Raw genomic sequence first — 20,657 nt, forward strand, 5'->3', positions numbered from 1 at the left:
GCTTATGTGTCTCCTTGTCTACAAGTAAGCTCTGAAGAGATGTGCCAAGTCTTTCCTTCTTTATGCTCAGACCCCAGTGCACAGTGCCAAGACATAAAATTTAGTAAGAATCTGTTAAATACATGTTCACACAAAATTCAGCTGACTTTTCTCCGTCTAAAATATGCTACAGGGTCTTTGTTTTCACCTTCCCATTATCACTTCCTGTTTTTTTCACTTAACAAGTAGGCTGTGGAATACTGAAAGATCTCATCACAAATGTTTCTACATATGTCTATTTATTCACGTTTACTACAGGTCAGGCACTGTACTGTGCACTTGGTACAGAGATGAACAGGACAAAATCCTTGACACTGAATAATCTGCAATCTAGTGCAAGAGAAAAATATAAAGATTTATTACATGACAATATGGTAAGTATTTTGAGAGATGATAAAAAGTGCTATAGGAATCGAGATAAGAAAGCGACTCACTCTGTGAGAGGGAGGAGAAAGCAGTGAAGTTGGGATTTGTTCTTACAGCCCTGAATTTTTATATAAAAAAATGGAAAAGGTAGCATATGTAAGTCTAAAAAGAGAACACAGCATGTAATAAAGCACAAAGTCATGAATGAAAGAGAGCACTGGCTGGCATATTAGGGAACAGTGCATTTAGCACTGGGTAGGCCATGAGGTGCATAAGGCTAGGAAAAAAAAGGATGGGGCCAGACTGTAAAGACCCTCGCAATGACTAGCAAGGGACTAGAACCTGATCCTATGAGCTGTGTTTTCCCAGCCCTTCTCTCATCAAGAAATTCAAATATAATTTGGTTATAGGTCCCTGGAGGAGGCTCTGGTAGCTAATCAATAATTTGGTCATACCAGCTGAGGTATTTGGCAATAGATCATGACAAAGCATAGAGGTCCTTAAGTTTTAAAGGCACTCTCACATGTGACAGTGAAGACCTCAGTGACAAAAGAGGAAATATTAACCCAGAAGAGATAAAAAGGACCTTAAGTAGGAGAAATAAATATAAGACGGCAAGTTCAAGGAGAAAGATTTCAGGGTTTGCGTTGTGGGGGCAGGTGAGAGCACAGAATGATTTAGACTACATTAGTTACTAAGCACATAAAGCAGCTAACATAACCTGCTTGATACTAGCTCTTCTGATTCACAGCCTAGACACTGGGTGGAGGATAATACTAGTAACCTCCATTTTTTCCTTTTAAATTTGGATATAACAATTTTAGTTGGGAAAGATGTGAGGTTCAGGGTATCTAAGGTGTTAGAATGCTGCTGAGTATAGGGTTAAGTCCCAAATTTAATGTTCAGGAAGAGCTTCACTTCTGAAGCTGTGAAAATACAGAACTATGGTCCTGGAAACAGGACCGCACAGTGAAACCACAACAGACTGAGAAAAGGCTAATTAAGAACCCACAAGGGAAATCCTATTTAAAGGGTAGGCAATGGAAGCCAGCAAAGAAGAATAAAAAGCAGGTAAGAGAACCAGAAGAGAGGTTTTAGCGCTAAGGACAAAGGTTCCCAAACTCTGCTGCCCAGGGATATTTAGAAAACTCTGAGGTCTGGCTGCCAGCCCAGAATTTATAATGTAATTAATGTTGGGAGTGTGAATGGGGCATCTGGATTTTAAAAGGCTCCAGGTGATTTTAATGTGCAACCAAGTTTGGGAATTACCAATTTAAGGACAAACAATGTTGTAGAAGGAAGTGGTTAAAAAAGAGTTTCTGAGACTACAGTCTGACAGGACAAAAGGTGGCATATTAGTATTTTTTAACATTTTTATTTCCTAATATTTACTTACCTTATTTTTTCAATTATATCTTCCAAAAGATACTCCACAACCGGAAAGGTAAAACCAGGTATGTGTATCATTGGACAGTTACCTATTACGGCAGACAAAACATAAATCTGTACTCAAATGTTGAAAAAAAAAAAATCAGAAACTGTAAATAGGCCAGTAACGCTTTTCCTAAGTTCAAAAATGGTCCTGGCACTTTGAGATCTACCCTACTTTTTCATATGAAGAATTTAATGAGAACTAGCAGTCCACTCTTCCACTTGCTATCATTCTACTGCTACCACACAGTACACATCCCTCACAGTCCTACAAAGTAACCCAAAATATCAAAGAATAGAACATTTTATTGGACTTAAAACCTGTTACTGGAAATCTACTTCCTCTCCATCACTAGCCAAGATGGTACCATCAGAACCCAATTTTTATTGAAATTAACTTAAAAAGTACTACTATGTCACCCAGAATCAGGAAGAGAAAAAAATAGTTAAAACAAGACCTAATTAAATACTAAATTGTTCCTACCGTTCTAGAATCACTAGTTAAAATAACTGTCTCTAGTGCTTAGTTATTTACGCTACTACTTCTATTTCATACCAAGCAAACAAGCAGTAGACATGGTAAACAAAGATCAACACTGCCTCACAGATAAAAGTATCTGAAGTGGTATCACAGCTCTGCCTCTGACTTGAAAAAGTTTGAGGGAGTTACTCTGGATACCTCGTAACACACACAGAAAGATGAGACGTACAACTAATTTCATGGGTCTGAGGGTCAACTGGGTTGAATATAAGAACACTAAAATATAGCTCTTCTCCATTTCAACCCCCCACCCTGATTTTCCTCTACTTCCCCCATGAGTGTAAGCAAGAGAGGTGTAATTTAAAAACAAATCTATTCTACAGCTAGTCAAATTTAGTTTCAAATCCTCTCACCACTCTTATGCAACCATTATAAGGAATACTGGGAAATAGCTATACAAATGGGCATTATAGCACCTACCTCACAAGGCGTTGTGAAGATTAATGAAGACAAAGTGCCAAATATAGCACACCTGGTATACTGAAGGTGTTCCCTAAGTGGTATTATTATTATTGGCAAACTGCCACCCTAGTCTGTGAAAGTACATAAAGGCCACGGAACAATCACAAAAAAATTATTCAAACCTGTGCTCTGACTTCTGCGATGCCACCTTATCTGATAGCACCAAAAATTTACATGTCTTCATATAACACGTTAAAGATAATGCCACCTTTAAAAAAAATAGGCCCACTTCTCTAATCTGAGACTAGGATAGTCTCCACTATTTAAGACAATTTAAATATTTTTCTGAATACCTAAAAGAATTGCTAAACACTCATTTTAACTACTTTCTACCTAGCAATGTTATTTTTTTAGCTTTAAATTCAGTGGCTTTGTGACAACTTTCTAAAACAATAATCATAAAATTTACTCACCAAAATATTCTGAAAATTTCTCAGCATTCAAAGTTGCACTCATCAATATTACTTTCAGGTCAGGTCGAAAATTGAGAAGATCTTTAATAACAGTCATTAAAACATCTGATTGCAGATTTCTCTCATGAATTTCATCAAGCACAATATGACTAACACTGGACAAATGCCTAAAACAAAAGTGTGAAGTATGTAACTTAGTACAAAATTTGAAAACTGCATCACTCTACCTTACAACTAGTAAAGTCCAATTTAATAATTACATCTCTTGATAATGTTTAACTAAATGTCTGTCCTGAAGTGAAACATACTCACGAGTCTGACTGGAGCCACTGCAGGATGATTCCTGTTGTACAGTATAAGATAGAACCCTGCTTCCTTGGCAACCGGCTGGGAACGGAAGACATGAGTTAACAGATTTTGGTTTTCTTTACTAACAAATTACTTACTACCACAAAAATTTAAAAGAAATCTTCAATTTAAAAACTTACAATTTAAAAAAAATAAAATAATAAAAAATAAAATAAAAACTTACAATTTAAACAAAATTTTCAGTTAATTTTTTGGTTCTAGGAATGCCTACTGCAACAGAGTAATGTGAAATACTACATTCAAATGCACTATACATTACTTTCACGATATATGAAATGACACATTTCATGACATGATATAACTTTAATGTCTTTTTAAAGACATAACCATTAACATTCAGAAGACAACTTAATACTTAGGGGCTTAAACTCTTGGTTAGTAACTGGAAAGTCAGTTCACTTAAAAGAGGTAAATTGAATCTTAAGCTCCAGAAAAGGACCACAGAAACATGGTGGAGTGAATGGGGGTAAAAATACCAAAATCAATAAAGTCAGTGGGGGTGTTGGTACCAAAAGATACGAGACACCAACTCCTTTTGAGTGTAGTGATGGTCTAATAATGTACATCCCAGAAAAAGTAATTTCTCTTGTCATTTCATAATGTAAAGTGTATCTTAAAAAGGCAATCCAAACATGAATTTGGATTTTAAAAAGTTGCAAGCCTCCTCTGCTGTAGTTACTTTTAATGTTAATTTTAATTGTAATCAACATTAAAATGGGGGACATATTTCTTTTGAATATCTAACTTCAAAGTTTCACTGAAATCTACCTGTCCACAACAGGTGAACATTCTTTACCTCTGGAGACGAATCTGGTATCCAGTACTGTTACCATTGCCACACGATTCCGCCCTTTCTGCAGCCACTCTCTCTGCAACCTTTAATCAAAATGAAACGCATTTACAAAGAAAATAGTTTCCTTTAGGAAAAAATCTTGAACAACCATGAAATCTGAGATTGTTGAAAAAAATGTTCATCAGATTTACCTGAGTTAAAAAAAGAGAAGAAGATACTAAAATCCCAGGGATCTAAAACTTGTTTCTTAAAAGCTGCAGACTACTTCTTAAATTTACTTTTCACTTCTTAGAAAGCCCTCCAAGGCCAATTCTCTCATCATTATTTTCAAAGTGCCTTTCTAGAGCATCCTTTCATTGATTCTTCCTTTCTTTGGACTATTCTATAAGAGTTAATTAAAATCATGGTCTAAGCTTATAATACTTTTGTGTAATTTGAGGGTAAATACATATTGATACTTTTTTTTTCCCTCCAGTTTTTTATTTGTTTCTTCTTGGTATAGATTGGTGTTGCTTAATTACTGGTTCTTGGTTGTGTTCTAAAAGTTATGGCTGCCAAAGATGAACTTGGAATTGATGAAATGTTATTATAATCCAATACCGATTTATGTAACTAAAAGTAACCCACAGTCATTTTATAGAACAGCGGATTTATGAGATTAGAAACAGAAAAATCGGCACAATTAAGAAACAATACTTCAGAAGTAAAACTTTCCCATCAGCACCTCTTGTATTCACAGACTTAGATCATTATTTCACTCTTTATTACGTTACCCATTCAAGTACTAACAGATCTTGGAAAAATACACAAAACACAACCTAGTGCACTTATCTTCCTACTGTCTGTATATTGAAATCCTGTATTACTGAAAATGAGATTGTATTTTTAATTTACTTAAATCTAGCTATATAATTGTATTATGACAAAAGTGGTTATTTTTCACTGTTCTTTGATTTTATATAATTCCTAAGAATATGACTCTACCAAAAAGATTGATATTGTACTTCTTTAAAACAGAATTTCTTAGAAATTAGTTTAAAACGTATACTCTATTTCCTCCAAAACACTGCCATAATTGGTAATGCAGTTCCTAACCAGATTCTGTATTAATGAGTTAAAGATATTAAACAGCACCATCATATAACTAAACATAATCATAAACCTTTATAATTGAAATCTGCATATAAAATTATGTAACACTGAAATTAATTTACTATAGTCATCATATGCTGCCAGAAACCCAAACATCTTTAAAGAACATATACCCATATATTAACCAAATCATCTAACTAAACAAAAATGCTGTTTGCACTAAACATGTAATTACAACTGTGAAAAGAATTAACTGCTAATTTTTTCATGATAAATTCCCTCTTACTGAATAACTGCATTAGAAAAATTTTTAAATGCAACTTAAAATACTGCAATGCTTCCTGCTTTCACACCACAGTACTCATGTACCGAAAAAACAATCAGAAAGAACCAAAAAATGATACTAAATGAGTTAAGCAGTAAAATTTAAAGCATCTATATGGATGGACATTTCTTGGAACTTATAATCCTATAAAAATTTATCAGTTTTCTATTCTTCTAGTTTTATACTACAATTTGCCTGGATTAATAATTGATCTTAAACTCAAACACCTATTATCAGTAAGAGGTCATTTAAACTTTTTGTGTTTACTACCAAGTACTTACTTTCATAACAATATATCCTAAACCCAATTAAGAATCACTACAAACCTTCAAAATGAGTTTATTTCTAGCAAGACTAGGAGAATGGAAAAAAAAAAAGGGAATTTTAAAAAGTGAGACATTACTTACTGAAATGGCACTAATTCTTCTTGGCTGGGTGCAAACTATCCTGCATGCAGATCCTTTTCCTCTTTCAATGTAGTCATCCAAAATGAATTGAGTAACTTGAGTAGTTTTTCCACAACCAGTTTCACCACTTATTACGGTCACTTGATGGTTATCAATCATATTTACCAATTCCTATTTCAAAATGGAATATAAGTGAAGGATATCACATGGTGAAGAAATTCGATAGTGATCACAATTCTGTAATAACTGAAGCTAATTACTTTTAACAAACATATTAATGCTTTTAAAATTTAGTTAAATGCAATGCTGGCAGTTTGGATATCCAGGATCTACCAGTTTTCAAGAGAAAATCAGCACTGGAGATCCCTGGATGGCTCAGCGGTTTAGCACCTGCCTTCTGCTGCCATGATCCTTGAGTCCAGAGATGGAGTCCCACATCAGGCTCCCTGCATGGAGCTTGCTTCTCCCTCTGCTTGTGTCTCTGCCTGTCTCTGTCTTTCCCCACCCCCCCCCCAGGTGTCTCTCATGAATAAATAAATAAAATCTTAAAAAAAAAAAAAAAGCAGCACCAAATTATAAAACAAAGCCAGGTGCGGTTAAAGAAAAACACACCAACAGGAACAAGAAGAGAAAGCAGGTAAGTTTTATGCATAAGAATAAACATTAATTAAAGAGAATGTTGATTGTCAGGCTCCCTGCATGTAATCTGCTTCTCCCTCTGCCTGTGTCTCTGCCTCTCTCTCTCTCTCTGTCTCTCTCTCTTGAATAAATAAATAAAACCTTAAAAAATGGTGGGGGTGGGGGGGGCAGCCCAGGTGGCTCAGCGGTTTAGCACCGCCTTCAGCCCAGGGCCTGATCCTGGAGACCCGGGATCGAATCCCACGTCAGGCTCCCTGCTGCATGGAATGCTGTTGATATGTAGGATACTGAATAAAGATAAATCCCAATACTTAATTAACACTAAGGACACTAAGGAGTTATATCATAACTCATACAATATGGTTTTATCTGCAGAACAACTTTTACATACTGTTTTAGAGATCAAGAATATGATTTACCTTAAGATTATTTCCTCTCAAGTAATTATAATAAGGATTTTAAATAGCTAAATATTTTAATATCTAAATTGGTAAACTTCAATTATCTGGAAAATCTTGTATTTGGGAAAAATCTTTCTTAAAAATTTTAGATAAACACTAATTTTTAATAGTAATATTCACTGTATTAATAAAACCATCCTACTTCTTCAAAGAGATAAGAGGTTTTATGTACAGACAGTATTAGAAAACCCACCTTTAAAATTTTTCCCATCTACTCTTAACACATTATTTATACGAACACTAAATTATAGCTTATAAACACAGAGAAGCAGCATGTGCCTCATTCATTCAACAAGTATTTACTGGGGGTCCACAGAATGTCAGGTATTGTTCCAAGTAACACACAGAGAACACTCTGTCCTCAGGAACTTACAATGGCCTAGGAGGGAAAGACATTGTGGCAGGTGGTGGTTAAGTGCTTTGAAAACCAAACCAAAATCAAATTAAGGCTGAGACAACAGAGAGGGATGGGAGACTATATTCTCCAAGATGATCGCATAATAAAGCACAATGAATTAATTTAAGCATTACTTTCAGTAGAGCCTCAATTTTAATTAAAATGTTTGGTCTCATATTAAGAGCAAGGGCATTTACCTAAGTAATTTCCTTTATAAAGACTTTACTTATTTATTTGAGAGACAGAGAGCGCTTGCAGGCACAAAAGCAGGGGGCACAACAGAGGGAGACAGAGAAGCAGGCTTCCCACTGACCAGGGAGCTCGAAACAGGGCTTGATTCTAAGACCCTGGGATCAGGACCTGAGAGGAAGATGCTTAACCAACTGAGTCACCAACTGAGTCACCCAGGGTGCCTCTACCCAAAGTAACATCTATATAAAAAATTCAACTACAGACAGAAAGGAGAAAACTTCAGGAAAATTGTTTCATGACCATTTTTTACTTTTGGGCTTCCAAAAATTCAAGACTAAAATGAACTTTCAATAATACCTTTTAGGGGAAGGTTGTTTATTTTTTTTTCTTCATACAGAGGTTTAAAAAAATTATTTTACAAATCAAATTAAATAGTGTATATTCATTTTACCTTTTGCATTCCATATGAAGGCAGCTTTTCCCTGAAATGCTGCAAATTAAAAATAGTTTTTAATTTTCACAAAAGCAATTAATCAAATTATAATCATGGTAATCAGAATATATCATAAATATGCTAGAATCCCCAAAAACTTTATTACCCCACAGCTTATGACAAGTATCAAGACTTAAAAAAGAATTTTTATAAAAAGAACTAATGTATTTGGCAATCCCCTTTATTTCTGAAATACTGAATTTTATTATATTCAATAGAATGGAGACACTTTCTTGAAAGTGCCAGTAAAATGAAATCTGATCTGTCATTTAATAGCATTTTTATAATCCCCATTTTTTTTCATTTTTTTGTTTCTTTTATATATGAATCTTACATTTGTTTTCTTTATCACATTCATTTTCCCACCCAATGACCCACCATTTACTAATCTATTAGGCACTGGAGAAGATTAATTATTTCTTACTTGCTTTTGAGAATAAAACTTTAAACAAGTAATATCTCAAACAGGAAAATCTGCTAATGCCATTTAAGAACTGTGATCTTAAATCCAACTTGGATCCTACATCCTTCAAAAGTTTTATCTCATACGGTTGCCATGAAATCTGAATGAAAAACCTTTATTTAAATTAAAAAAAAAGCAAATAGCAGTTTTTAATACATAAAAGCTACTCAACAAATTTTTCATGAATTGCAACTGGAATACCAAAAAGGAAATGATTAACTCCTGTATCTTTTATTTGATAATGTCTAATTTTGAAGACTATGGAATCCCAAACCTACGCTACATAAAAATGACATACATTTAGGAGTGCTATGGTTTATAATGACCTACATAAATGAGAAAATTTCAACGGTAAAAAAATAAATAAACCACAGGTTTAACAAACTCCCTTTATTTAAAAGAAAAAAAAACACACAAAATTAGAACTGTCCTAAGTAATCTAGTATAACTGCCATATTTTTCTTAATTTTTATTTAAAACATCATCCTTATTTTTTGCCTATTTGTCAAAATAGAAGACTGAAAAAAGTCCTGATTTTTTAAAATTAAGATATAATTAACATATAACATTATATCACTTTCAGGCGTACCACCATAATGACTCAGTATCTTTGTATACTGTGAAGTAATTATCACAGAAAGTCTAATTAATATCCATCACCACATAGTCAGCATTTCTTTTCCTTGGGATCAGAACTTTTAAGATCTCTCTTAGAAATTTTCAGATATAAAGTGCAACATTATTAACTGTAGTTACCATGCTGTATATGCCATTCCTGTTATGGCCAATCAGGTAATTCTTAACAGTACCAAAAATATTGAGAGTCAATGTGATGATTTTAATGAATTCTAGTAATTTAAAAGATCAGGTTGCCATTATTTTCTTAGTAATGTCTTTTATTTTAACATTATTTAAAACCATTTAACAATTTCTAAAAGTACTTCATGTACTCAAATGTAACAATCTCAATATTTAAGTATATATAAGCTAACCCATTAGATTTGAAACATTAATCAATTTGCTTTATAAATATGTAAAGCTGATAAGGACAGTAATAACCCGATATTCTTTCTCAAGACAGACAAACCTAAATTTTAATTTCCTAATTTTAGGCTTAACTCTGAGATAAGGAACAATGAGATTACAATCTGAGGACACGTCTTTTTTAGTCTTCAGAAACACAGCACAATAACATGCATCTAGTAAGTGGAAAATTAACGTTTGTTAAATGAATGTAAGCAAAAAAGAAAAAAAATGGAACATTACCAAAAAGGATTAAAAAGTTGAGCTCTTAAACATCTGAATTTTAGGCCTGATTCTTTTACTAACTGTACAACCTTTAGATTGGTCACTTAACCTAAGGTTCTTTTTCCTCCTCTGTAACGGAGGCATAATCTCTTACAGAGTTGTTGGGAGGCTTAAATGATGTAGCACAAGTGAAGTGTTTGCAAGTGTCTAGTCAACAGAAAGATCACCAACTTTTTTTTTAATGTTTTACACATTTCTTCCCCTAACTTCTTTTGACTTTGATCACTTACTCATTTTCAGTATTTGAGTTCTGTCCTCTATACAAAGCAGATAGTAACTAACTCTCCTTCTTCCAAAGGCTATGAAAGAAGCTCTTCTCTCAATCACATTATGAAATAACTCAACTTGAAATTTCCTCTCCTCAAATCTTATTTTCACTAAATAGGCACCAAAATCTACACAATTCCACCCGTGGACAACCTCACCTCACCTGTTCTGATATCCAATCTGATCATCAGCGACAGTCAATGGATCCTTTCTTTCTTATGGAAGATGTGATATCCTGCCTTTTTTTTTTTTTGTTTTTACAAACGGCAGCACATATGTGCATATTAAAGATATGGCCCTCAAAGTTTCCTCAGTATTTTTCTCTTAAAAGAAATACATGAACATTTTATTACATCTATCTCTAGAATGTCCACAAAACAAATTTTATGTGTTAACAGGAAGAAACCTTAAAATATCTTGTCTAGGGCAGCCCGGGTGGCTCAGCGGTTAAGCGCCACCCTCAGCCCAGAGCCTGATCCTGGAGACCCGGGATCCAGGGAGTCAGGCTCCCTGCATGGAGCCTGCTTCTCCTCTCCCTCTGCCTCTCTTTCTCTATGTCTCTCATGGATAAATAAATAAAATGTTTAAAAAAAAAATCTCGTCTAGCATGGAAAGAACATAAAGCCTCCATGAATATCTACTCTTGTCGCAGTCCTGTCTTTAAAGTGTTGAAAATAAGCACATCATAATTTGGGGGGATTTAGTATTATCATCTATAAAAGGAAGGAGCTGGATTAAATGGCCTAGAAACCTTACAATTCTAACTACCTTGTTTATGACATCTCACAAAACTGGCCTAAAAAACTAATTTTTTCTCACTATATAAGCTGCCATAGATGAGACAGGCTACCTTAGGTTATATTGTGCAATCCCATTCCCACTGCTTTTCTCTAGTATATGAGAAAGAATTCCCACAGAGGATGGTCTACTGAAATACCACTCATCTTTATCATGTAGTACCCTCTAAACACAAATGTGAGAAGAAATGACAAGTAAAAACTTTTTCCACATCTTGCTTTCCATTACCTGCATTTCGATATACCGAAGGTCACTTTTTTTCTTTCGTAAGTCTTCCAACAGCTGTTGGTCTAAGGCTACATCTGGTTCATTTTCTTGCAAGAGATACTCAGAATCTCGGTCAATATATTTGTCCCTGATTCTAAATGTTCTCTTTTCTTGACTTATCAATTTCTTTTCCTGGTTCTCCAGCTTCTTCTCTGAGTTTGGTTTGTTCTCTGCAGGAATTTCAGTACCATATCTATTTTGACAAAATAAAAAAATGAGCCGCTAGAGCCCTGAAACAAAATACGCTATTTATTTAAAAAATCATCAGCTTTTTTCTTAGATCAATTAAGGAAATATTTAGATTCTTACATTACCAGATAAGTTATTCCTTGTGATAGTTAAAAAAATTAAAATTCACACAAGAATCATCTCTCCATTGCAATGAGTTACAGTATTTTTATTTTTCGGATTTTCTGAGCTTTGTTTTATTTCACAACTTTATCTTCTTCCTGCCACCCTTTCTGAGCACTATAAACCGGCTGCTATAGAGGCTGCTCTAAACCGGCTGCTACTTTACATAGTTCCAGAAAAACCACTACTACTTTTTCCTCTAAATGATACAGTTCTTGTGATCATCCTAAAAACATCAACAATTTAACTTCTTGCAGATCTCTCTCACTGGAGAATTTTGGAAATACAAAGAGGATGAGTAGGAAAGCAATAAATAATAACTTAATAAATCTAATACCCAAATAGACTGTTCTTACCATTTAGCTTTCTGTGTAATGAACATGTTGTTCAATCTTTCACCAAATATGCTCAGTCTACATAAGGAAAAAAACTTACTTCAAAGTTGAATTTCACTTACTGAAGAGTCTAAGGATGTTACTTTCATTATCAACCTTTCCCTAGCCACTGCTATGGAAGAAGTGTTACTCTGTCCATTCTGTAAAAGAATATGTTTTGTTTTACCCATGATCTTCGGGAGCAAACCAAGAGATCTGTGCTTCTGAATCTTTATCATTCTTAGCTTGGACTGAATGTAGCAGCTGCACAATCTGTTCTTCTCGACGTTCATCCATGTGTACTACAGCTCTCTGTTTTGTGCAAAGCAAAAAGTATTCTGATCAACACTAAAAAGCATGTGCAAAATTATTTCATAACAAGAAGGTAAATATATGTCCAAAAAACACATAAAAGTTAAAATTACCCCACATTGCCCTCTAGCCCAATTTCACTTCATAAACCTAATTAATGTTAACATTTTTGTATATCCTTCTAAACCTTTTTCTGCTATCTATAAAGTTACTTCTAATATGATCGCAAAGAAGGTACATTTATGTCCCTTATTAAAACTTTGGTTACTTTATCTTCTACCCTCTCACACACTGATTATTTCAATTTTTCCCTATCTTAAGTTTTCAAAGACACTCATAATTAAAGTTATTAAAACACAAATGTTTAGCTCATAAAAGAAATCAAAAAGGCCAAGTTGAAAACTGGAAATAATATTTTGCTCACAATGAGCATTTTAAACGCTCACACTAAAAGGATGAATATTTGGGGAAGAAGGTGGAGCTGAGACAGAATAAATAAAACTGATCAACACTCATGCAGATGGTCCAATGGGCCTCATAGTTGCTTCACAGAATGAGAAAAACAAAAAAACCAGAAGATAGGAGTTACACTGTACACAGTAGGAATAAGATTTACTAAAACTGTTCTTTTACAATTGTATGTTATAATTAGTTGAATTTAAACCTAGTAGTTACGAGAGGGTAGATTTTTCTTTAAGTGTGCAGACAGAAAAAAGGACTAATATATTAACTGGAAAAAAGCCAGCTGCAGAAAATACATGCAGCAGGATCTTATTTTCATTATTATTGGTATTAAAATAGACTATTCATTTTACATTCTACATTTTTGCAGTATTCCTTCCAGTTATATTTATGAAGCATGGTAGATGCTGCAGTGAACTTTGTCAAATGGATGAATGGTTGAACCTATCTTTTACAACGAGCATGTGTGACTTTAGTGTTAAAACCATTTTTCTCTCAAAAGAAATACACAAAAATACAATCAGATCTCTGGGGGAATTCCAGAAGACTTCGGCAATTTATCAAAGAGTTTACAAAAACCGTCTTTATCATACAATTAAAAGTCCAATATAGTAAAATTCTGATAGCCTTATGAAATTAGAGATGATAGCAAAATACGCTTATTGACAGGCACTAAAGCCCTTTCTCTTTTTTAAATGTTACAGCATGAAAATCTTTTTAAATTGGCTTCTAGATCAGACTAATGTATCTCTTCTCATGGCATAGGTACTTCACTAGGACTAAGAGCTTGTACCCAGTTTCTCCTAGGCTCTCCCCTATGTAGCTTTTTTACCTATGATGACTTTAATCTGTAATCATCTATTAAAAAAAAAATTACTGTGAGAATACCAGAATTTGCGAATGGTCTTGGGGAAACCCAACATACAGGATCATTAGAACATTTTTGTCCAATACTTTAAATTCTGTAATGTTTTCAGCACTCCTTAACATTTATTGCTTTCTGTACCTACAAGAGATGATTATCAAGTAAGTTTTTTCTTGGTAGTTAGAATCTACAGCGACACTTTAATGATTAAAGACTACTCTGGGAAAGAGGCCCCAGGACATAAAGTCATTATCAAGCAGTTTCCTTCATTTTTCCAAACACCTCAAGGGCCCAAAGGCACTGTTTCTATCATTTACTTTCAAAATGGGAAAGACAAGATTAAGTACTTTTTATCCCGAGAACTATTTATTTCCAACTGAAATTCACACTTACAGCTTTACTTCAACCTACCAAAACCTTATTTTGAAGTTTTTACCTCTACTAACAGAACACAAGCTCTCCTCACCCTACAGTATGAACTTTAGATATTCACAAAAAGGATGATTAAAAAACGAAATAGCCCCTGAATGCATAATTTACACCTTCTGTAAATTATTTTTAACAAGATTCCTCCCACAATGAGGCTCCAGAAGCTCCGGGCAGTGGAGAATTTAGGAGTGCCAAAATTCCAACCCTGGACCTAGCCTTTTTTTTTTTTTTTTTTTGGCGGCGGGGGGGGGGGGGGGGGGGGGGGGAGGAGGTCACCTCCCCTAACCTTCTAGCTGTGTCACCCTTCACTTTACCTGGCCCCAGCATGGAGAATAGCAGTCATGTTTTGTGTTTCATGACTATTTTATCATGATATTTAATTTTGTTGTTTTTCCCTTTTTTGGACATCCTTAAATATTCCTCCTGCAGCCTCGAGTCACAAATTCCTGGCAAAGGAGATCCTGTGATTGCCTGCAAATTGTCTATGTTTATCAGCTTCTAGTTATCTGCAAGTATTTTAAACCCATACCACCTTTCTGTTCACATTTCACGAAATACAGTAGTCACAAAGAAAACAAAAACCCAAGGAAAATCAAGTGCTTGCCACCAAACCTAAGCCCACCATTATCAGAATCTTTTTGCTCTCTTCCTTCCTGTTAAAAGGGAAGTGGAGTCAGTTTTCCTGCTTAAGGCTAATCTCACCACCTAAACTCTGCTGCCCAATCCCTTTCATCTCCTGAGGGCTAATCCTATCGAGATTTACCTTCCTTTCCTAAATTTCTCTCTCTGGTAATCATTAATGTGCTGATCAATATTCTGGTTTGCTTCTTTCCAAATATATGGTAGAACTGGATTTTCCCACCCATGAGTTAAGCATGGCCTTGTGACTTACTGGCCAGAGAAACATGACTGAAGTCTCTAAGAATCAGGGCAATGTACTGTATTCCTTCCCACTGCTACCAAAATCTGCTGCTTCTCAGATGGGTAGAGTTCTGTGAGCCATTCTCTTAAGGAGGACTCTCAACCTAACTCCCAACGGCCTAGTGAGTAGAAAAACCAACCCATTAAGACTTGGAGACTATTTACCACTGCAGCATAATTTAGTCTACCTGACGTTTCCTCTCCACTGACTCCTTACCACAGGTCCATGAACAAGACTATAGTCGAATATCTTACTTTTAAAATAAACAAAAAATCCTCTTTTGAATTCTCCCAACCCTACCGGCTACTGCCCTTTCTTCTTCCTCTTCACAGTAAAACTACTTTAAAAGCATTCCACTTCATCTCCTCACTACCCACCCCAATGCAACCTGGCTTTTACCTCCACTGCTCCACAGAAAGTGCTCTCATCAAGGTTACCAATGACTTTGTTGCTACATTCAATAGACATTCTGAGCTCTTACCTTACTTGACCTCTCTGTACCATTTGCCATCACTAACGACTTTCCCTTTTTTATATACTTTGCTCCCTGAAACACTGCCCTTGGATTCTAAAGGAACACCCACCTTATTTTCTTCTCTGGCTGCTCCTTCCTAGTTACGAATCTAAGAATCTTCTCTTAATCCATCCCTTAAGTTTTCTTGTGCTACAATGAACAACACTAGTGATCCACAAGCTAGCAACTCTGACACCATTTGGGTGTCTGCAAGGAAAACAGAATCTTTGGCGCTACCAGAGTCCACATTTTAACAAGGTACCAAGGGCAAGTTTGAAAACAATAGTCTATAGAATTAAGGCTTGCACCCACTCCTTATATTCTCCAGTCACTGGCTAGTATTCAAAGGACCATGAACTGCCAGTCTAGATTTTTCTAGATATCAGATCCACATGGCCTTCTACCTCCCTGAAATTCTCGCCTTTTTTTTTTTTTTCAGATCTGAGAGCGCGCGCATGCACATCCACACCCACACCCACACCCACACAGGTGGGGGAGGGAGAGAGGAAGAGACAAAATCTCAAGCAGACTCTGAGCTGAGCACAGAGCCTGACGAGAGCCTAGATCTCAGCTAAAATCAAGAGTTGGATGCTTAACCAACTGAGCCACACAGGTGCCCAGAAATCCTTCTTTTTATGCCCTATAACAAAAATCAAACTCTCCTTAAGCTGAGGTCCATCATCTTCCTTCATCAAGTCTGTTCCTTATAGCCATAAACATGTCATTTATTAATACCTGGTTTTCCCTGCCTCCAGATAAAAGCACTAAATCACTTTAACCTGTCCACTTTCCTCCATCTCTCTCCCAATGTCCTAATTCAAGCTATCATTCCTCACTTTAATTACTGCAAGGGCTACTCAACTGGTTCCCCTGCCCCAGGATTGTCTCTTATCAACTCTTTCTCTATACTGCTGCCAGAATGAATTTAAACACAAATTCAATCATTAAATTTTTTTTGTTTCAAATGATTTAATGGGGTTATAGGAGTTCTTAGGGAAAAGTTAATGAATTTCAAGGCTCTGCTTATTTTTCTAGTCCTAGGCTTTTCATATTGTAATTTTAGAATTACAAGATCATGACCAGTATTAATAAAAAGAGCAAAACAGGTACCAACAACACACCCTGACCAACATACAGATAATTAAGTATTATTTCATGAAGATTTGGTTCAATTATATGCATGTGTGTAGTGGGTTACAAATTAATATATACTCCTTTTCGTGGGAAGTAGTCAACATTTTGAAAGCCACTGCTCTACCTTCATCTCAGGACATGCCATCCCCATGCTCTATTGGTTCCTCTGGAATATGGAATTTTCATGAATACGAATATGTTCCTCTTAACCTCTAAACTGTGGCACATGCTGCTGCCTCTGCCTGAAAATCCCTTTCCAAATCCCTCAATTCCAAACACACCCACGTTTTGCTATCTTTCAACTTTCTGCTTAAGGGTTACATCTTTGGAAAACCTAGAATCTTCTTAGTTTGAGTTAGGGGATGGCCCACATTCTCATTTTAATACTTTAACATTATATTCTATCCCTCTAACGGCCCCTAACACCACAATTTCTGTAAGGTAATGACTACATTCTATTAATACAGTGCTTAAGGCTGTGTCTCAGATATATCAGATCCTCAATTTAAAAAAGAAAAATGAAAGTTGGAAGGAAAAGGGCACATCCTTAGAATGCAATAGCTTGGCAAACAAAGGAATTAATTAAAAAGTAACTGAAGCTAAGGAAATTGGGAAGCAATCACATATGGGCTGAAGGTGGTTAAAAAAAAAAAAAAGGTGAGCCAATCATTGACAAGTGGTCTTATTTAGATTAAGATGGAGATGCATTTCAGAGAGAATGGTCTGAGACCTGTAATAAAAAGCAAAACTGGAAGTATATCTACAAAAGCTGTAATTACATCAGATCGGGGACACAGGCTCAGTACATGAAGAAGGAAACCTGGTATACTGAAGCTATATTACCAAAGTTTCCTGTAAAACATGTTAGGATCCAAGTGAAATGTATTCAACTCAGAAGTGATCTGGCTTCTAATTCTCAGGTTGTGAGTTAGAGAATGAGATGATCTAATTTTTGCTTTTGAAAGCACCACAAATGGTTCTGCAAAGGACAGATTCAGTAGAAAGCAGAGTGGAAGCTAGAAGATTTCGTAGGAGGCCAAGAACGCCGAACAAAATAATGGCTTGATCTATGGTAACTGCTGTGGAGACAAGTGGTTGGATTTGGGATATATTAAGAAGGCAAAGCAGGCAGATTTTGCTAAAATCAAAGAGAAATATCAAAGATAAATCCAATTTTGGCCTTGTAAGTAAACAAACCGTAGTAACATTTACTAAAATAAAGGTGTGGGGAGAGGGTAGAAATCCAGAGTTCCATTCACAATGATCCATCACACAACTAGCTTTAGATGGAAATAACAATAAACGACTTTTCCTGATTAAACTTTTCATCTGTTTACGTCTTATTTTCCCAGGCAATGTCATATTTCTTCAGATCCCCATCGCATCATGTGGGAAATGGGCTAAATAAAATGTGAGCCCATGTTAACTTTCTAGTTACTGTGCACATCCTTTACAGCAATCAGCCAATGATTCTCCCAATTTCAAGATGACTTAGATGAGCTTCCTTTCGTTAAAAAAAAAAAAAAAAAAAAAGTTCATCCAATGAACAATTTTGGGCTCACAAATACACACACACACACACACTTTTTTTCTTTAAGAGAAGAATGTGATAAGGTGTGAAGATAGATGGATGATACCAAAAACACACTTGGAGGGCAGCCCGGGTGGCGCAGCGGTTTAGCACCTGCCTTTGGCCCAGGGTGTGATCCTGGAGACCCGGGATCGAGTCTCACGTTCGGTTCCCTGCATGGAGCCTCCTTCTCCCTCTGCCTGTGTCTCTGCCTCTCTGTGTCTAAATAAATCTTTAAAAAAAAAAAAAAAAACACTTGGATAAAAATGACACGGGTCAAAGAAAAATAAAGAAATAGGGACGCCTGGGTGGCTCAGCCTGAGGTTGGGCACCTGCCTTCGACTCAGGTCGTGATCCCGGGGTCCCGGGATCGAGTCTCACGTCGGGCTCCCTGCATGGAGCCTGCTTCTCCCTCTGCCTGTGTCTCTGCCCCTCTCTTCTCTCAGTCTGTGCCTCTCACGAATAAATAAGTAAATCTTTAAATAAAGAAAGAAACAGAAGCCTAAGCGAGGATTTAATCGCATACATTCTGTGTCTAATACGAAAGGTGCTTCCAAAAAAGTCACTAAAAAGCTTTCCACTCCTGGTAAGAAAGCTTCTGTTTAACAAAGAAAAAAAAAAATTTTTTTTTCAAAGACACTTATGCTTCCCTCGCTACAGATCTTCGAGATACAAAGCCTGAAGAAACTAAATCAAAACATCTTTTAGAATTTGGAATTTCTTCCTTTTCTTTTTTTTTTTTTTTTCCTTTTTTCTAGGATCCTAAGTTTGATGCCCAAAGAGGAGCCTGCTGATGAACCGGAACTGCCCCCGGCCAGACATAAAAACAGACAGACAGGACAGACAGAACACAAAAGCCCTGGATTTGTGGCTATTTTGATACCGAACGTGAATGAAAGCTGGACCATTTTTCTCTCAACGACCTACAAGTGCCGACGGCGCTTTGGCAGCTTTGACTCTGCGCAAACCGATGAGGGAGGAGGCCGCGGTGCGGGCCGCAGCTCCCGCGGGGCAGCTCCCAGGGCGCAGCCCGCCGGGCGACGCGGCCGCAGCCTCCGCACCGGAAGTCCCCGCCGGCACCTCGGCGCAGGCGCAGAAACCACAAAGCAACCAGAAGCCAGGGGCTGAGGAGCCGGGGGGGAGGGGGGCCCAGAGTCGGCCCCGTGCCCCCGTGTGCGCGACCGAGCCTCAGGGTTACCTCCTGCCTCTCCGCTTCCTTGTTCTTCTGACCCTGCTTCTTCGCGTACCACAGGCCGATCTCGCGGCCCTTCAGGTGCCCGGGGTGTCGGCCTCGGCCGCCTCGACCGCCGCCGCCGCCGCCTCCTCCGCCTCCGCCGCCGCCGGGGCCTCGGCTCCCTCCGTGGCCTCCTCCGTAGCCGCCGCCGGAGCTGCGGGGCCCGCCATCCCGGCCCCAGCTCTGGTGGTAATCGTAGCTCATGGTCCCAGCCGACCGCAACTCGTGAGAACCTGCAGCCGCTAGAAATGGCGCCCGGGCCCGGAAGCGGGTGCACGTCCACTTCCGCTTTGCTTCCGGCGCCCGGCGCGAGTGGGAGGGCCGTCGGGGCGTCACAGCACCCACTTCCGGTGACGTCACGGGCGGGCGGCCGCGGTGGCCCGCGAGGTGGCTCGGGCGACGGCGCGTGCGTCCCCAGGTGTCTGCCTCTGCACCTGCGGACGGAGCGCGAGCCCAGCGTCGCAGGTCCTTTGCCGACGCCCAGCGTGTGAGGAAGTGGGGCTCGCTTTGTACTTTATTACCGTAGTGAAGTCTGCAGTTTGCTTCCAACGAGGCGCTGGACAGTAAGACATCTCGACACCATAAGACAACCTGTGCATGGTTCCACTTTCTCCTAAAAGTCTCCAAAAGAAAAAAAAAATGAGTTCTCCATATATATATATTTTTTTTATGTAGCTACCCCCCAAAAATGAGCTCATCATATGTATATTTTTTAATTTAGCTACCCCCCCAAAATGAGCTCACCATATATATATTTTTTAATGTAGCTACCCCCCCCAAAAAGGAGCTCACCATATATATATATATATATATTTCTTATGTAGTTACCCCCCAAAAAATGAGCTCACCATATGTATATTTTTTATGTAGCTACCCCCTCAAAAAATGAGCTCACCATATATATTTTTTTAATTTAGCTACCCCCCAAAATGAGCTCACCATATATATTTTTTTTAATGTAGCTACC

The 20,657-nt window shown here is 37.2% G+C and overlaps 1 protein-coding gene across 1 annotated transcript in view; it reads right to left on the reverse strand.

The window, feature by feature from the left end:
• Nucleotides 1–19,956, reverse strand: part of DHX36 (DEAH-box helicase 36) — a 52,495-nt gene extending 32,539 nt beyond the window's left edge. The window contains exons 1-9 of the mRNA XM_041734054.1: nt 19,655–19,956; nt 12,436–12,560; nt 11,485–11,716; nt 8,379–8,417; nt 6,239–6,409; nt 4,418–4,497; nt 3,565–3,639; nt 3,253–3,419; nt 1,802–1,883 (exon numbers count right to left, since the gene is read on the reverse strand). Coding sequence (XP_041589988.1) covers nt 1,802–1,883; nt 3,253–3,419; nt 3,565–3,639; nt 4,418–4,497; nt 6,239–6,409; nt 8,379–8,417; nt 11,485–11,716; nt 12,436–12,560; nt 19,655–19,894 — 1,211 coding nt within the window. The 5' untranslated portion in view covers nt 19,895–19,956. The remainder of the gene's footprint in view (nt 1–1,801; nt 1,884–3,252; nt 3,420–3,564; nt 3,640–4,417; nt 4,498–6,238; nt 6,410–8,378; nt 8,418–11,484; nt 11,717–12,435; nt 12,561–19,654) is intronic.
• Between the last annotated feature and the right edge of the window lie 701 nt (nt 19,957–20,657).

This window comes from Vulpes lagopus, chromosome 19 (genome assembly GCF_018345385.1).
Source record: "Vulpes lagopus strain Blue_001 chromosome 19, ASM1834538v1, whole genome shotgun sequence".
In the NCBI taxonomy this organism is placed as follows: Eukaryota; Metazoa; Chordata; class Mammalia; order Carnivora; family Canidae; genus Vulpes; species Vulpes lagopus.